General features: G+C 40.4%; 1 protein-coding gene across 1 annotated transcript; it reads right to left on the bottom strand.

Moving 5' to 3' along the window:
- Positions 1-450: 450 nt before the first annotated feature.
- On the bottom strand, positions 451-1923 carry LOC140934128 (uncharacterized). Its single transcript, XM_073383809.1, has one exon. The coding sequence runs from the start codon at positions 1921-1923 to the stop codon at positions 451-453; it is 1473 nt and encodes a 490-aa protein (XP_073239910.1).
- Positions 1924-17849: the final 15926 nt, after the last annotated feature.

Raw genomic sequence — 17849 nt, 5'->3', positions numbered from 1 at the left:
GGCTTGGAGAATCCAGAATCGCTCCGCTTTAGTAACATCCGTCGGCTCAAGGACTCTGGCAGCATTTCTGAAGCTCGGCTTATAATCGGTTCGGAACATTGCAAGCACTCTAGCCGTCACTCTAACCAGCCTCGTATAATCCGAATATCTACTTATGTCAATCCTGACTGCTAGGGAGTCTTTGGGCTTGGTGTTAGCCATCATTACGACCCTAGGTTCCTGTGGAAGCTCTTGTATGGCACAGATCCTACTAATAGGCCACTCAGACTCTTGCAACTTCAAGAAATCTGGACCCTTCTGCCACGCGCTGTTTAAGTCGATTTCGTTTGGCTCCTTGCCTCGAGTGAACCAGTTGGCTATGTTCTGCTCGCTAACTATCCAGCACCAGTCTTCGGGATTAGTACCGCTTTGAATCTCTCCAATGCGTGTTGCAGAAAACGTGTTGTACCCTTATGATTCCTTTCGGACCATGGCGTGTACTATCTGTGAGTCAACAATGTGCAAGCACGTGGTAAAACGATATCTCGACTCTTTCTCTAGGAGCTCTTTAAGGCGCTTGCTCAGCACGGTTCCGCACAGCTCAATCCGGTCAATGGACATTGCCTTAACTGGCGCGAGTCGGTTCTTAGAGATGGCTAATCTGCTTTCAAACCCTCCACCGTTCAGTGCCCAACGGACGTACGCACACGCACCATAAGCACTATTTGATCCGTCACTGAAGATCACCAGCATTGGGTTGCCAACCGCATTTGTAGGCTTAAGGCATCTACCGAACTTGATGTTGTTCATGATAAATAAATCTGAAAAGAATGTATTCCACTCTGCTCTACATTCGTCTGACACTGGATCGACCCAGTCAAGCCGCTCCGCTTCACTCATCCACAATTTTCTCATCATGATTTTCGCTCTAACGGTAAACGGGCCTGCCAATCCAAGTGGATCATAGATGCTGTTGATCTGGGAGATAATCATTCGCTTTGTCAACTTCGCAGGAAACCTCTCTTTTAGTTGATGGTATTCTATATCCGGCTCGGTATGCAGCTTTCTCTTTCGTCGGGAGAAATTCAACGTCACCTTGAAGCAAAACAGGTCCTCGACGGGTCTCCAACAAACTCCCAAGACTTTCTCTGCGGGTGCATACGTTTCACTGGGTATCTCCTTCTCATTTCGGCTGTCAGAGCTGCCCGAGATGGTCCAGCCTTTAACCTTGAGTCCCCCTATGTCGACCAGCTTCTCTATGTTCCGTGTTACGCTTTCGGCTCTCTCCCTATCACCAACACTCTCAATGATGTCGTCCATGTAGGTGTTGTCTCTAATGATTTGGGCCTCTTGAGGATACTTCTCTTGCGCCATTTCGGCCGTTTTTCTCAATGCTACCGTTGCGATGGTTCCCGATGGTCTATCACCAAATGAGACTCTCTGTATGACGTAAGTGTCTGGCTCTTTCCTGGCGTCCATGTCTCTCCATAGAAACCGACGCGTGTGCTGTTCGAGCTGGGTGGTTCCCACGGAATGGTACATTTTCTTTATATCGCCAATTAACACCACCTCTCTAAACCTTATCAGCACACCCAGAAGGCTGTTCAGAAGGTCCGGTCCCTTGGCCCAATATTCATTCAACGCGTGACCCATGTATTTGGCACTGGTGTTAAAGACTATTCGTACTGGCGTGGACTTTGAATCCGGACGTACAACTTCATGATGCGAAACATAATGAATGGGCCCATCGTAGGCTTCTAATTCGCTCTTCGTTAGCTTTCGGGCAACGCCCCTGTCTATCATATCTTGTATCTGCTCTTGATATACTCTTGCGTGGTCAGTATTCTTGGCGAGACTCTTTTCAGTAGACAAAAGCATTCCGCATGCGGCCTTTCTATTGTCTGGAAGATCAGCCGGGTCTCTTATCCATGGATATGGAGTCATCCATCTATGCTCAAGATTATTGAAGTGCAGATTTCTCTCAATCAATTGTAGCTCTTTCTCTTCCTTTAGACTGTAATTCTTCGCGCCGAGCGGACATTTTCCACATTTGCAACCCCCACAGCGAGGCGTACACTCCACCCCTAGGTTCTCGATATTGTAGAAGTCTTCGATCTTTACTTCGGCTACGTGGTGCACGAGGGTATCTGCATTGCGTGATTTGCATCCTTTAACTCCGCGTGAGTGCTGCCGAGGCAACTTCCGAATCGGTTTCTCAGCAACAGCAAATGACCCGATTTTTGTTCTGGTACAGGGTGGTATCCGGCGTATCCATATCCTATTAGCACGTCCACACTACCGGTTGGTCTTCTTATCTCTTCCACTGTAACATCCTTAAAAAGATGTACTACGTTATTGACGCTCACACTTTGAATGTCCGCCGTTATTACATCAATACCATAAACTTCGAACGGTACGACTTGCATCTGAGAGTCGATCAGCGGGAGAAGGTACCTGTTAGACATAATTGTTTCACTCGTGCCTCCAACTTTGACGATAGATATTTCTACTCTCGAGCCGTGTAACATTTCCGCTTTGGTCTTGCTGCTGGTGATGAAACTTAATGATGCTGCATTGTCTCACATAACGTTGGCCCAGCCTTTTCCTGTTCTAACTCTTTGATGTAGAAGAAGACATGTGTCGCTCAAAGGATCACCGAAAGAACTTGCTGTTACAGAAACGCTGGCTTCCCGATTTTCCTCGTGTAATGTTCTGTGATGCGTCCTTGTGCAACCATTTTCACCACAAGCTTTCCTGCTTCTGCAATCACGTACACGATGTCCAATCTTCAAACAGGGCCAGCATGCACCCCTTTCTCTAAGCATGTCCATTCGCTCACCACAAGTCTTGGATAGGTAAAATTGGCATTCATCGGTTCCGTGGCTGGTACTATTGTGAAACAAGCACGCACTGCTACTCTTGCTTTCAAAAGGCTGCTGCTTGTTTTCTTTAAGATCTTCAGCCACTGCATCAGCACAATGAACAGACTGTTGACCCGCTTGACTTCCGATAATTTCGCTCGCAGATCTGATAAATCATATTGGATTGCCCTTTTCTGGTTGAGCGCAGAAACTTGAGGAGGCCTGGAAATTTGTATTTCTTATCGACGCTACTCGAGTCTGAGCTGACGAGCCTCGCCCACTCTCTTCTTATATCAGCTGGTAGCCTTTTTTCAAATATGCTTACGGAGCTTGTGGTTGTTATCTCTTTCTCTAGTCCGAGCCTCAACAAGTCTCGATAACCACTTTCAATAACTTCGACAAACTCGACGAATCTCTTATCTTCTCCCTCTTTGATGGCTTTAACTTGCTGTATGCTATTAATAATCACATCTGTTATCTTGGCTCGATCACCATCCTTCTCGTCCAAGCGTCGCCACATTTCATCAATGTCATCGTCGACCCCCCTCACGACCACCAGTGGCCCCTCGCAGAGGCAGGAAGGTGAAGTGTAAGGCGCAGTGCTGCTGTTTAAACTTGGCATAACTTGAATTTCAAAGTCTTTTCTAAACCTCGGGTACTCTCTCAGCTCTCCGCTAAACCGGGGCATCTTTATTTTTTCAAGGCGAAGGTTAGTAGCTTTCGCTTCAAGATTCCTCACGCCCACGTCCACCTTTGTTTGTTTGGCAATGACTGATTCAATCCTGTCCTCAACTTGATTGTATCGTTTCTGCACGACCAAAATCCATCCCACCTCGGTCGAGGCCTCTTCTCTGCTCAAAAATTCCAAATATTTGTCATTCGCCACTTTGCAACCAGCTAACGAAGCTTCTAACGCCTGCTGAACTTTCCTGAGAGCAGGAACTACATCCTTGTCGGCTTAGCACGCTTCCAGCAATTTAAAGGCGTCCTCTAACAGCGCTCTAAGAACTGCTTCCTTTGTGTCTCGCTTTATGAAAGCTTGATCGATTAACTTTTGAGTTTTTTCGTAGTCTTTTTTAGCTGCCTCTTGCTGACTGAGTACCTGTTTCTCTACTATCGCCTTAGCTGCCTTTGAGCTGATGTATTCAACCTGTTTCTCCATAGCTTCGCTAAATGAACTCTGCAACTCTGCTATCCACGTTTCGCTTTCTTCTACTTCGCTATCCTTTAAAAATGCTGTGTACATATCATGCTTGGCTTCCACATTTCTCCATGCCTCGTTCAGCTGCTCGAAGTTCACTCCCACTATTTCTGATCCTTTGTCCTCCTCGATTGACTTCGTTAACTCAGCTAGTTTTCTTGTAAATCGTCCTTTCGCAGCGCGTCTCTGGTTTTTGGCGTCTTGATCAGCCATCATTGATGTCACGCTTCGGGTTTCGAATGTTTTGCTAGCTGCAATCCACTATGTTCATTACCGTTCTCAAAGATGCATTACAACGCCTTCGAAACCTAGAGTAGAATTAAAGTACAAATATCACTACGAGAACCCATAAATAAAATAATATAACGAATGTCAGATCAATGTTCCTCGATAGATACCTGGTAGCATTTGTGTCTTGCAGCCGCGAATGTTCGATCCATTGAGTCCTCTCAAATCCACTCTTGTAATCCACTCTCCACTCTTTTCAACGACGAATCTACTCTTGCAAGTTACAACTTATGTCTTTGAATTAATTACAATTTCGCCTTACTGAAAGGTACGATTTATGAATACTAAATATTAAGGGCTTCAAAGAGCACGTGCATATGGAATGTCACGAACTTTCGCACTTATCAGCGAAACACTAAATAACAAAATACAGATATATCAATATATAAAATAATGATATAAAAGTTAAATGAAGAGAGCTATATAAACTATATATAACTATTATTTAAGAAAAGCTGTTAACTTATATTTAAAAGTTTCTAAGAAGGATGATGAAACAATGGCCTCAGGGAGGCAGTTCCAGTCTGCTATAGTTTTTGGAAAAAACCAAAATTTAAAAACGTCTTCATCTGCACATGGCACGCGAAATATAAATTGATGGCTTCCCCTCGTGCGACTCTCGGAGTGTTGAATTAAATATTTGCGGGTCTCTATATCAATACGACCATGAGCTAGTTTATACATAAGTGTTAATCTAGACTGCCTTCTTCTCGTTTCCAGTGTGGCCCACCCTAAGTCTTTAATCACGTCCCTAACACTGGCATATCTATCATAATTCTGTGAGTAGAACCGTGCTGCTTCTCATTGAACCCTTTCCAGAGCACTGATATCTTTCTTTAGAAACGGGTCCCAAGCCGCACTTGCATATTCCAGCTTCGGTCGTACTAGGGATGTATATTCAATCTCTTTTACGTTCTTTGGACAATTCCTCGGCGTACTGCCTTTCTTTCACACAGTGGATTTTAGAACGCTGTTTGAAAAGGTAATATACGCGAAAGCCTATCAATGTGTATGGGATTTTCAAACGACAAGATCGTAATATTTGCGAAAGAAAATTTTGAATTCTGCAGTCAGCGGTCAGTTCTTGTCCATAATGTCACGTCAAGCAGTCCAGGTGTAATGTAAAGAAGAATACCAGTGACAGGTCTGCATAATCCCACGTTTTTTCAGAAACGTAACTATCTTTTGATTGATGACGATTAATATTATTATTATAATTATAGTTATTATTGTTGTTGTTGTTAGAAGAAAATGAGGACTGATATGGAACTGAAGTAGAAGAATCAGAAGAAGAAAACGAAGCAGACTACGAATAATAATTTCAATTCCTAAATTGTCTAGCCCAAATTAATCTAAAATAGGCACAAGGACCCAAGAAGTTGATTTCTAGTCAGCAAACACTGCGGTTTCACATACTCTAATGGGAAGCCCCTGAACCCATGAATTTTAGAGCGTTTACAGCACCAGTTGCAAAAGTTTCCCGTACATTTTCCACTCGGTAATTCGAGTTGTGTAAGAGGTTATGCTGGGTTATTACGACGTATTCATATTCAGGTAGTATCGTATAAATTTATATCACTAAAAATATTGTGTCAACTGTGTTTGTAAAGAATTATTTGTTACAGTTCGGTATTCTTTGTTTTTTTAACCACGTGACAAGGCGGCTATGTTGGGGGTCAACACAATAGATTTTTTCTTCACGAATTTACATGAAAATAGAGTTTAGTTGGTGTGACTTTATTCAACCAATACTTACACCTTGGGCGCCACTATTCCCACGGAGTAAAAATGACAACACTTGTTTTAAGCAGGAGCTGTTTGGATTCTCTTTAGCAAAATGGTCATTCACGAACATTATGCGTGCGATTATCTTAAAAGTGTCACTGTTTGAGAAATAAGCGTCCCAGGGGCCAAAAGTTGTGGTCAACCGATTTGGCTGAAACTTGGCACAGATGGGTGTGATGAGATATTTCAAAAGCCATTTTGGCTCACCTCTCTGACTTTTAGTCTTGGAGTTTTAGGGGGGAGTCTCATTTTTTGCCCTTTGAGCACCAAAAATCCAGCATTCTAGGGGGCATTTTAAAAGTGCCATAAGAGCCTATTGGTAAATTGTGCTGCCAAATGAGTTTGACCATGAACTCTACTATAATAGAGCTTTCAGTTCATGCATACAACTTTGTCCTTAAAGTATTGGACAAAGAGGGTAATGGGGCTAGAGTTTGGCCAAAATTGATGTCAACATTGCAACCCAAAATTGCCATTTTTTTAAAAGTTCAGTATATTTACCTGCCTTCTTGCATAACTTCCATGACTGTTTACTTTAGTCACCAAATTATCAAAATCAGTAGAATTTTTGTGAGGTTTTATTATTGAATTTTTGGAACAAACACTTCAAGTCCCTCTATTAGGCGCTGCAAAATGGAATTTTGAGCTTAATTCATGCCATAATAAAAAAAAAGAAATTGATGACAAGAAGCCCTTATTCTGTATTTGGTAAGTGAAAATGAATTTTTAAAGCCAAATCAGTTTCGTTCTTTAGAAAAACCCTGACTCCTACCTTACAATTGCTCTAAAAAGGCCTTTGATACAGGCAGAAAAAAGACAAAACAACACGAGATCCTGGAACATTTTCTCAGAAAGTGACACTTAAGCTTTCATTTCAAAAAAATCTGTCATGTCCTATTGAGGTTAATTAATTGGAATTTGTTTAGTTGTGGTGAATGTTTATGAGATTTTTTTGCAAGAAATATGATTCTTGTTTCAGTATTTTGTTTCGAGGATTTTGATCACTTTGAAAATGAGTTTCTATAAAATTGTGTACAGTGTATAATGTCCATTTTTTAGTAGTTCAGTTTAGTTGACTCATTTTTAAGGCCTTATTCACTGAAAAACAGGTTTCACTTATGCATTCCGGTTCGGTGTCTATACAGTCTTTTGCAGTGGGGATTTGGCGATCACACCCTCTGCAACACCACACCCCCCGGTTTGAATGTTTACATGAAGGAGCATGCAAATTATAACGAACAAACACCAACAGAAGGAGGAGAGTTGGTCCAGAATAGTTCCACCCCTCCATCCCCGTAGCTGAATAAAACACGAAACAGCATAAGATACAAGTTGGGGATTTATCTACTGTATATGTATATTTATTGTTATCATTTAATTGCCATAACTATTCTCACTGCATACATAATTAGCCCGTAACACGGGAAGGTTTAACTCCGTCCTGCCAGGTCTGCTTGCTGCCGGGCATGATGCGTTGCGGCCCTTGCTTCAAATAGCGCGGTTTTAGCAGCTCCCTGGCCAGTTCTACGGAGTTCGGTGAAAGTGGCGTTTAAGTTTCGCCCCTCCCACCTCCCCTGGTGGTGGTTGGCACCGCTTTTTGCAAGATGTTCGGCACGCCTATTGCCCTAACAGTCGCGGCGTCTTTAGTTCCCCGTGACGGGGTAATAGGTGTGCAGTGAGGATATTTTACTGTGTAATGAGTCATTTGACGGGAAGATAAAAAACTGTATATGATTAACAACACCCTCTGTTTCACGATTCTACACGAGGTAAAACATTTAAGCTTACTGCATTTTCCAAATCATCGGCCGCAGCATTTATTTGCTGACCCGTCGTTGTTTTTTTGTTTGTTTATATACCTCAATTCTATTACGCTACAAATAGATGGGTGAAGAGAAGCTTGGTTTAATTAATTAATTAAACACACGAATGACTTACCCTAAGTCTTACCCTATAAATGTGAATATGTCACCTAACTCTGACTTCTTTAAAAGAGTTCGATTTTTCCCGACTCATATTGACATTTCCTGACTTGTTAAATTGTCCCCCACAGGGAAAAGAATTAGTTTACCTGGCATGGCAACCATGCAGTGACCATGTCACACACTAATATTCTGACGCAAGAGAGGATGAGCTTATAAGAGAGCGAATCGCTGTGCACCATAATAATTTTTTTCAATCTATTTAAATTTCGCGCGCGTGCTGCGAAGGTTATTTTAGTCTGTTGTTTCCGTGACCCGCGTGGTCTACTTTCACGTGAATGTGACATGTTTCGCAGCCATTATTAGTAATTAGCGGAAGGAGCCGATACCAATCGGCTCATGTTGTTGACATGTTTTTGATCAGCGCGTTCCGTTCATAATTTAGGAATGAATTTCATTTATATAGGGATTGCAGTATTGGAGTCAAAATTTCACTTTGAGATTAAAGATTGAGATTTTCTAACGGCTGGTAGCCTCATTTAAAGTAACGAATATTGCATTCTGACACACTGTGAAAGCCAAAGGCAAAGGTTATCACGCGCGAAACACGAAACCTTTAATAAGTGGCTGGCTTCAATTGTTTGCGCAAATGTGCAAGATATTTTTTCTCTTTTTCCAGGAATATTTTTCGTTCAGAAACAGTACATTTCCTTTTAACAATTATTCTTGAGAGTTTCAAACCGCATTACTTCTTCTGAACGACTAATACTTGCGATGAATATTTAGCTGTACGACTACGAACACAAATCAGGCCAGATGCCTCAAGCTGTTAAACAGTCGTTAACCTGGATGCCAGAGACTTTTGATGCGCGGTTTCCGGTTTGGGTCAATTCTTTATAGTGAGCGGTGTGCCCACATTTGTCTAGCGCCCTCTCAAAATTCAAACGTTTGGCGGCCAAACATTTATGTTTGAACCCAGTTAAAACCTATTTTCTCGTAACGTGTCCACGGTTGGATCTAAGCGACGGTATCACAGCTCGTGGGTGTGCGTGGATGTCGTCGGAAGAGACAGTTGTCGTTTTAATACAATAGGTTGTTGGTTGTTTATATACTTATGTAGCGAAGACCTCAATAAGCAGTGTTCGTCGAGACGGAACCGCTCTCTCATGCTAACTCCCACAAGCCAGGACCGTTTTGCTCTTCGGCAGCTATTTTGGCCAGATTGTTCCACGACAAACTTGGTATTACTTTCGCCGACGAGTCAAAAGATTTATTGCACGTCATATCGCTTCCTTAGCGTGATCGGCAGTGAAATGAATTACCCGCCAAGTTTAAAATTACATGATGCCACTCTAACCGACCAATGAGGTGGCGTCTTTAAAATAACCACGCAGTATGACACAGGACCAAATTAAAATAGATTGAAAATAATTTTCATGGGAAGAGGGTCATGTATGGGGATTCGCACTATTAGATCATTCTCTCTTGTCTGAGGAGATCCGAAATACAGACTGATGTTCTTTTCGAATAATAGGATCGAAATAGAAGGCCAGCAATAATAATATTTTTGTTATGTTTGACTTAAAAGGCACCCGGTCCCTGTGTTTATGTATAAGGTTGCTATACATTCATATACCGTAAAATTCCGAAAATAAGCCCCTCCATGTATAAGCCCCCCAAACTCGTAACGCAAAAAATCCTCCGTTAAATCGCCCCTCCAAATATAAACCCCCCTTGTACTTGGAAATTGCTCTTAAATACAACGTAAAATAAAAGCAAAACTTTAAATTTCCTTCCAACTATAAGACTAGCCCAATCGATTTTGAAACGCAAATTTCCCTCCATAGATAAGCCCCTCCAAAAATAAGCCCCTCAAAAAGGACCTTTGAAAAGTATAAGCCCCGGGGCTTATTTTCGGAATTTTACGGTATTTTACTTGGGATGGTTGTGAGGAAGTAAATGTAATGAAATTTTGTTCAGTAAGGATTTTGTCTACAATGCAACATGTCACACATTATCAGTGTTCTAAACTGTTCATTAAAAAAATAAAGCTTACTGTAAAACTCATTGTTGCTCATGGTGTAAAGGCTGATTGGTCTCCTCACTCCGTTGGAAAGGTATTCCTCATGTGAATTTTACAGATCGTATAATTCTTACTGCCTTATCGTTGCATCAAAGAAGATAATTTTGATTGCAAACTTCAAACGTTTCCTCACCTCATCGCTTTCGTTGCGAATTCCATTGGCGGCGTTTTCTTGAAGCATTTTCTTAAGATCAGTCCACACATGTGTATACGAGGGTCTAGAACCCCTTTTCACAACAATGTTGACTTTTTAGACGATTTTAGGGTAAATGTAGGGAATGCGGACATTTTAAAATTAGTTTTAGTAAGATTTTTCTAGTAGTTTTAGTAGATAATATTTTTATTCAAAGTGGACAGACTGCAAATTATAGTAGTTGCTAAAAAATATATAGATCTACGTGTCGTAACTGTTTATCAGACAATGCCTAAAATGTGTGCAATTCCACAATTGGTTTCGGCTCCATTTATTAGTTGGTTATTAGATTTTAGGAGACCGTGTATTTTATTTAGGATATATCTTTTAATATTGTAAGGTTTTTATCATTATTAATAATGACAATAAAAGCCTATTTTATTTTTTTTTGTTGAAGCGTCGGCATTCGGCGGTGTTCCGCTCTTCATCGGTTTCATTTGCAGTGTAATTGTAGTATTTTGTCGCTGCCTTTGTACATGTTTTTGGTCGCTGTAGCCTCTGTCTCTTGTTGACGGCGTTGCCTTCGCTCTGCTATTAAAGCGATATTCTCTCTGCTCCGCGGTTTCTTCTCCGTTGCTTGCGCTGAATTTCAAGTCCGTGTTTTCGCTCCAGAGGAGTTTCGGTGGAAAATCTTCCCCGGCGAGGATTTCCAGCCACTTGGTTAATCCAGCGTTGTTATGCTTGCTTTTATGTGTCATTTGCATGCGAAATTGCTCGTGATTCACCGCTAGTAAATTGAGTAACATTAGAAGAATCAGCTGTCGTGATAGTGCGCTATGTTTGCCTGGAAACACAAAATGCACCGTGACGTCAGAGGGGACACAAGATGTATATATATATATATTCATAAAAAGATAACAATTATTCACCGAAGTGGAGGTGGCTAGTGGTGGACAAGCCTATAAAACAGCTGCGTAGATGAATTAAGTTCTAGATAACATAAATTACTCTATTTTAGTCTAAGAGGCGGCGTGGATGCTGGGTGGCAAAGATGTTAACGATCTCATCAATATCGATCGCTCTACCATAATGGATGTTCATCATTGCCAGACCCGACTGCCTCTCCGTGGTCATGGCGCTTCTTAAGTACGTGTTTAGGCGTTCTAACGTGCTAAAGGACCTTTCACACTCCGCCGAAGTAACAGGTAATATACAAAACTTTGCCTTGTGTAAAAGGCAGGGCGTCCTAGACCTGTATACCGTTATGTGAAACATTTCCATAATACAGCAGTATGGGGACTTAGTACTTCATGTAAAACAACGTATATTTGGGATAGCTGGAAAATTCGCCTGCATGTACTTGATAATCTTTGAATGACTGATAATAGCGGTAGGTATCGAAGAATCTTTGCAATAATCTCACCTGGAAGATCCAGTAAGACTATCTCAATTTAAAAATGCAAAATGACAACGGTACTCCCTCTAGCTCTATCGAAGCAACCAAAACTATGAAAGTAACTTAAATAATTTTTAATACTAGAGGCCGGCGCCGCTAGCGCTGGTGTTTTATCGACTATCCTCGTCGTATGCTTCTGTCGTTCATCAGCATCTTCGACAACAACAACAACAGAAAAAAATTGTAAGATAGAAACCAAAGCCTGCATTCTTACATGTACGTTTTGAAAGAAACTTTACCTTTATTAGGTTTAACTCGCTTGCAAGTTGGCTGCTCCTCGACGCTTTCATTGACAACGTGCTTTACTTGCTCTGATCTGGAAAGTCAAACAAACTGAAAAGCTTACTAATCTGCTGAAAAAAGACTTAGACGCCGATTGTCAGGGAAGAAAGGCTCGATTCTAAATCAAATAAAGAACATTCCTTACCTGTCTTCGCAGCGCTGAAAATAGTTGGGAAGCTTTGCTTGTTTGGACATTCTCAAAGAAAACACCGTATGTTATTGCACAAGCAGCAACACCATCCGGAGAGTGCCAACTTACTATCCTATGGTCACGAATTTCCCCTCGCCTTATGTGACTTTCCATCAACGGCCTCGTATTCACAAGGCCGTTGGTTACGAACAGGAACATGGTGCACTGCAAATGTTCGTTCAAAATGGAGTATGTATCTATCTAGCAGTGGAAAAAAGTTACTGCATGTCGATTCGCCGGATTCCTGCGTTTTCGCCAACTGAATTATACTCACAAAGGGGGGGGGGGGGGGGATTGGGGGGTTCTCGGGCACCCCGGGACCCCACCTACCTACGCCCCTGAAAAGGTGCGATGATTAGATCTAAAGGCCAGATGGTATAACGAAAGTGAGAAGAACAGTAAATACTTCTTGAATCTAGAGAATAGGCATTGTTAAAGAATAACCATTATGCCATTTGATGGGCTCCTGTTCATACTTACACTAGTAATCGTTGACACTACAGCTGCCCCCGGTCTGTATATATATTGTCGGTCAATAGCATACTTGCTCGTTGTGTAGCTCTTTGAAATATACCAATTCATAAGGAAGATTTTCACACATGTTCCATACAATAGGTGAGATAAATACAGGAAACGCAAGGTTCCATGCACAGTTTCAGATCGATTTACAAAGCTTTGATCATAACATTCTCAGTTTCGAGAATAGTTTATTCTAAACCATAAGAAAAGATTCAATTAGAAGTTGAATTTTTCGCTATTTCCCTTTCACTTTTTACATTCAGTTCATTTTATTTGCCGGAAAGGAAGCCTTAGAAATTAAAAGGGCGTTTGATCAATTCACACTCGCGCATTCTAGTCTTATTTTAAACTTAATAGCGGAAGGACATCTGTGAGCAGGGAATAAGTCAGCATAGAATTTGATTGTCGGCGAATTTCTGTAATCGTCCATCGTTCTGCTAGTGAGAAGCTAGCCGTTGTTCACTGGTCTTTCTTGTTTTTGGGCTGAGTCTTATTCCGGTCAAAGAGAGAGAAAGAGTGTCTGGCAAGGTTTCCAATGAAAGATTTGTGAACTCGTGTCAGGCAAACTCTCCAAGTGTTTATATATACACAGTTATACGCACCTTATAACTTCTTCTGCGCTTAACGAGTATCGTTAAAATTTTGGTCCATAACTTTCACTGAAACAACTGCGCCACGGAATGTCACTGATAACACGTAACGCGAAAGAGTGTCGAAGTATGACTGCACAATAAATGTCACAAAATCTACCTGAGCGGTCCCTTGGGGATGTTCTGTCTTTACGTCATCCTAACCATTTCATACTCGCGGGCGCAAACAATAGAAACGTCATCATTACCTACCGATACTTCGCGGCCCCTGTTCAAGCAAATCGAGATTTTTTCTAGACTGTATGACTGTATATTTTAACTGTAAGTACTTTCCTTAATATACGCGCGAGTTACTAGAGTGCCTCCTCGGGATTTCGCCTTCTGGGCGAAATCCCTGCTGGGGCAATAATGATTCAGACATCTTAGAGGAATGCAATTCCTTCTTCGGTTCTATTTACGCCTCTAAAACTTCTACTAGCATGAATTTAGAGGCGGAATAGGAAACCTATTTTCCGATGAGAATCTTCCGAGACTTAGTGATGATGATAAACTAAAATGTGAAGGACTTCTTTACAGCGGTGAAACAAATGGCATCCGGCAAATCACCAGGAACGGACGGCCTTCCTGCTGAATTTTAACGACATCTCCCGCTACCTTGTAAGCTCTCTAAAACAGAAGCTACCAAAAGGAGAAGTTAGCTTAACTCAAAGAAGAGGCATTATCTCTTTGATCCCCAAGAAACAAAGCGCTTGACGAATTGAAAAATTGGAGACCCTTACCTCTATTAAATTCTGATTACAAAATTGCATCAAAAGCAGCTGCATCCGGGCTCAAAACTGTGCTTCCAGCCTTAATCGACAATCACCGGGCGGTTTTTGAAAGGCCGGTCCGTCACAGAAAATACCTGCTTCATTTACAATGTTATCGCATATACCGATTTTACATTCCCGGAATGTTTCTTTTTGTCGATTTTGAAAAAGCGTTCGATACCATCTAAAGGTCTTTGGTTCCGCAAACATTAATCTCCTTTGGCTTCAGCCCTTCTTTCGTCAATTGGATTTTTAATATTTTCTACTGCGATATCCAGAGCTGTGTTATAAATAACGGATGGTCAGGTTCTTTCTTTGAATTTGGGCGAGGTGTTAGACAGGGTTGCCCTCTTTCTCCATATACATTAAATGTATACCGAAATTTTGACTACTGCTGTTCGCAAAGATTTTCAGATTAAGGGAATATCAGTTGGAAGTACTGTATGTAAGTTAAGCCAGTTTGCAGATGACACCACTTTTATTCTCGGTTTTTGCAGGCATCGCTTTAGGACTCCCTTTACATGCTAGAAAGGTTTGGGGAGGTTTCGGGGTTAAAAGTTAATTGCCAAAAAGTTCTTTGGATTGGTTCTTTAAGGGGTTTTGATCAAATCTTCTGCCCCGAAAAAAAGCTAGCATGGGCAAATGGTTAAGATAAAGCTCCGGGGGTTTGGTTTTGTGTGGATCAACAAGAAGGTCTCAGAATAAATTACGAGGAGAGAATCAGAAATGTGGAGAACGTTTTGAACAATTGACACCATAAAAGTCTAACTTTAATTGGTAAACTCATTGCAGTTGTCAAGGCTTTACTGAGCCGCATCTCAAATGGTCTATGTCATGTAGTCAATAGCTTCGTGTCCAAAATTCATAACACAAACAAATGTCCTCCTTTTTAATTTTTTTCGGGATAACGAGGGAGACAAAATTAAACGAATTGAAATAGGACTATCGAGATTGAGGTTTGAAGATGTTAAGCATTATAGAATTTAACATGGATACTCATTAAGTACATTTAATATTTTTGACAATTGCCACTTTAAGTGGAAATGCTTTTTAGACTTGCATCTGTCTAAATTTGCGGGAAAGCTGGGTTTTACTGGCAATTTGTCTCGAAAAGATGCAAAGAGCCTTGCTGTAAAAGAAAATTTTCTGCAGGAACTTATTGAGCTGTTGACTGATCTAAATTACAGAGACTCCTTTGCATCCTTAGCAGAGTTTAGCGCAGAAGGAATATGGTACAACTCTCTAAGATTAGAATCGCAGGCAAGACTATCTTTAATAAGAAATGGTTTGATGCAGGAGTACACAATACTGATGATGTTTTGACATGTGATTCCAAATTTCTGGAATACAGCTGTTTTAGGAAAGAATTCTGCCCTAATGTTTCCTTTTTAGAATATTATGGAGTCAGGCTTCGGCCATTTAATGAGCTCTTAAACTCACCCCACCAGACGATAAAAATTCTGAAAAGTTGCTCGCAAAGCTAGTCTCTTACAATAACCCAAGCCAACTAGCTTATAAGACGTTCGTTAATAAGAAACGTACTCTTCCTATGAAAAGCCAAAAAAATGGAAAAGAGATTTTGAATTCAAAGATGAGGAGAATTTCGACTGGGATTCCATTTATCTATTATCTAGTGTGAAATATACTTTAAGCACGAAACTTTGAAAGTTTCTTAAATTCCTTCACAGAAGAATTACGACCAATGTATTTTTATTTAAGATTCAAGCTGTAGATACCGATCTCTGTTGCTTTTGCCAAGGAACCCAAGATTCTTTTGGGATTGTCCCGTGACAAGAGGTTTTTGGGTTAATGGCAGCGATTTCTTAGTGTCAGTTGATTTGATGGAAGCCTCTGGCGCTTTAGAAAAACAAGTAAATGTTTAGGTCTTACAGGGAAAGAAGGAGAAGATATTTTAGTTAGTCATTTTCTACTCTTGGCTAGGTTTTACAATGATTTTACTTGACCCGTGAAATAGGTAGTAGAATACTACGCACTATTATGCACTATAATATCATTGTCCTCTTTTATTCACCTCTTGCTATTTGGCACTATTTGTTAGTATCTGTTTCGCGGTTCAAGTAAAATCACTCTATCTTTAGTTGCAAATACAAAAGTTCAAAACCATCTATTGTAGAGTATATTTATCATGTTAAAAAGAACTTTATATTGAAAAATAAATTTCAATTATTAAGGGAACGGGGAAAATTTAACGGAGCAACCTTACTATCAATTTGTTAATTAATTTTGTTTCTTTTTTTATTAAGAGTATTTCTTCTGTATTTAAGAATCTATGTTTATGTTATGTGTGTAAGAAGCAAATATTAAATACAATTACAAAAAATAATAATAATAATTTAATCACTTCTATTGCGCAGGTATTCATAAAAATGATCAAATGCGCACTACAAACTACAAACCTATTTACAATAAGCAAAACAATAAAAATATATACACTTCCGCCATAAAAATCTAAAATATCGATATGTAACAATTAAAATTCATTCAACCATAAGCAAACTTAAAAAGATACGTCTTAAGATTGCTCCTAAAAGTATGCAAGTTTGGAATATCGCGAAGCTCACGCGGAAGAGCATTCCATGACTTGGGCGCAGCGACCTATCGCCTAGTGTGACCTTAGTTCTAAATGTTGACGATCCTAGCAAAATCCCACTTGACGATCTGAGGTTATATGTGCCTTGCGATTTCAAAGAAACTAAGTTCTGAATATAACAACAACAACACAACAACAATACCTTTATTCACCTTGTACTTAATTAATTACATACTCACGTGAAAGAGAAAAAATATATATTTATTTGTACTTAATAAGGCCTGGAGCTGAAATAATCCTAAGATTTTCTAGCCAGTTCTCCAGAATTTAAAGTTTTAGAGAATTGAGATAGAATTTATTTCTAAAGAAGCAGTTTGAAAATACAATGTATTAAGAAAGAAAGTGTATATGCTTAAGTTATGTTAACTATGTTGTTCTGACAGCAAATAAGGTTTCAGTTGTTTTTGGAATTGGTATGTGTTTAGTTCTTTAAGAGTTATGGGAATTTTGTCCCAGATGGTACATGCAGCATATCCGATTGTTTGTTTCCCCGTATTAGTTCGCACTTTTTTTACGTAAAGATTCTGTTTCGATGCATATCTGGTATTGTATTTGTGGACATTACTGGCATATTGAAAATAGTTTGAGAACAGCTTTGGCAGGAGGCCTTTATGCCAGAGGTACGTGATGTTTAGTGTATGTAGGGGCTGTACCATGGACATCCTCAAATGCAAATAACAAAATCTTAAAATGAATGCGCTGCCTTAACGGAAGCCAATGTAGCTCATACATCAATGGTGTAATATGGCTGAAGCGCGGAGTGCAGCAAACAAGCCTTGCTGCAGTGTTTTAAACACGCTGAACCTTGTTAAGTTGCGAGGCAGGTAGACCATACAAAAGGCTATTGCAGTAGTCAACGCGAGAAGTAAAGAATGCATGTACCAAGGACTTAGTTTCCAAGGGGCTTAGGAACTTGCGAATACGACTGATGTTATGTAGATGAAAAAAAGCTGAGTTACAGAGCTTGCTAATATAAGTAGACATACTAAGCTGAGAATCAAACCAGGAACCTAAATTTCTGACAACCGGCTTTGGGTTCACAACAGACTCACCAACAGTAATACGATTAATGTCAACCTTATCTAGCTGTTGCTTGGTATCAAGGAGCAAAAACTCAGTCTTATCATCATGTAACATAAG

The sequence above is a fragment of the Porites lutea genome, chromosome 4 (assembly GCF_958299795.1).
Source record: "Porites lutea chromosome 4, jaPorLute2.1, whole genome shotgun sequence".
In the NCBI taxonomy this organism is placed as follows: Eukaryota; Metazoa; Cnidaria; class Anthozoa; order Scleractinia; family Poritidae; genus Porites; species Porites lutea.
The sequence above is the reverse complement of the archived record's forward strand: the minus strand, read 5'-3'. Positions and strand labels throughout refer to the sequence as shown.

Coding starts and splice junctions, on each gene's coding strand:
- LOC140934128 (XM_073383809.1), bottom strand. CDS start 1,923: ATGACTCCATATCCATGGATAAGAGACCCGGCTGATCTTCCAGACAAT.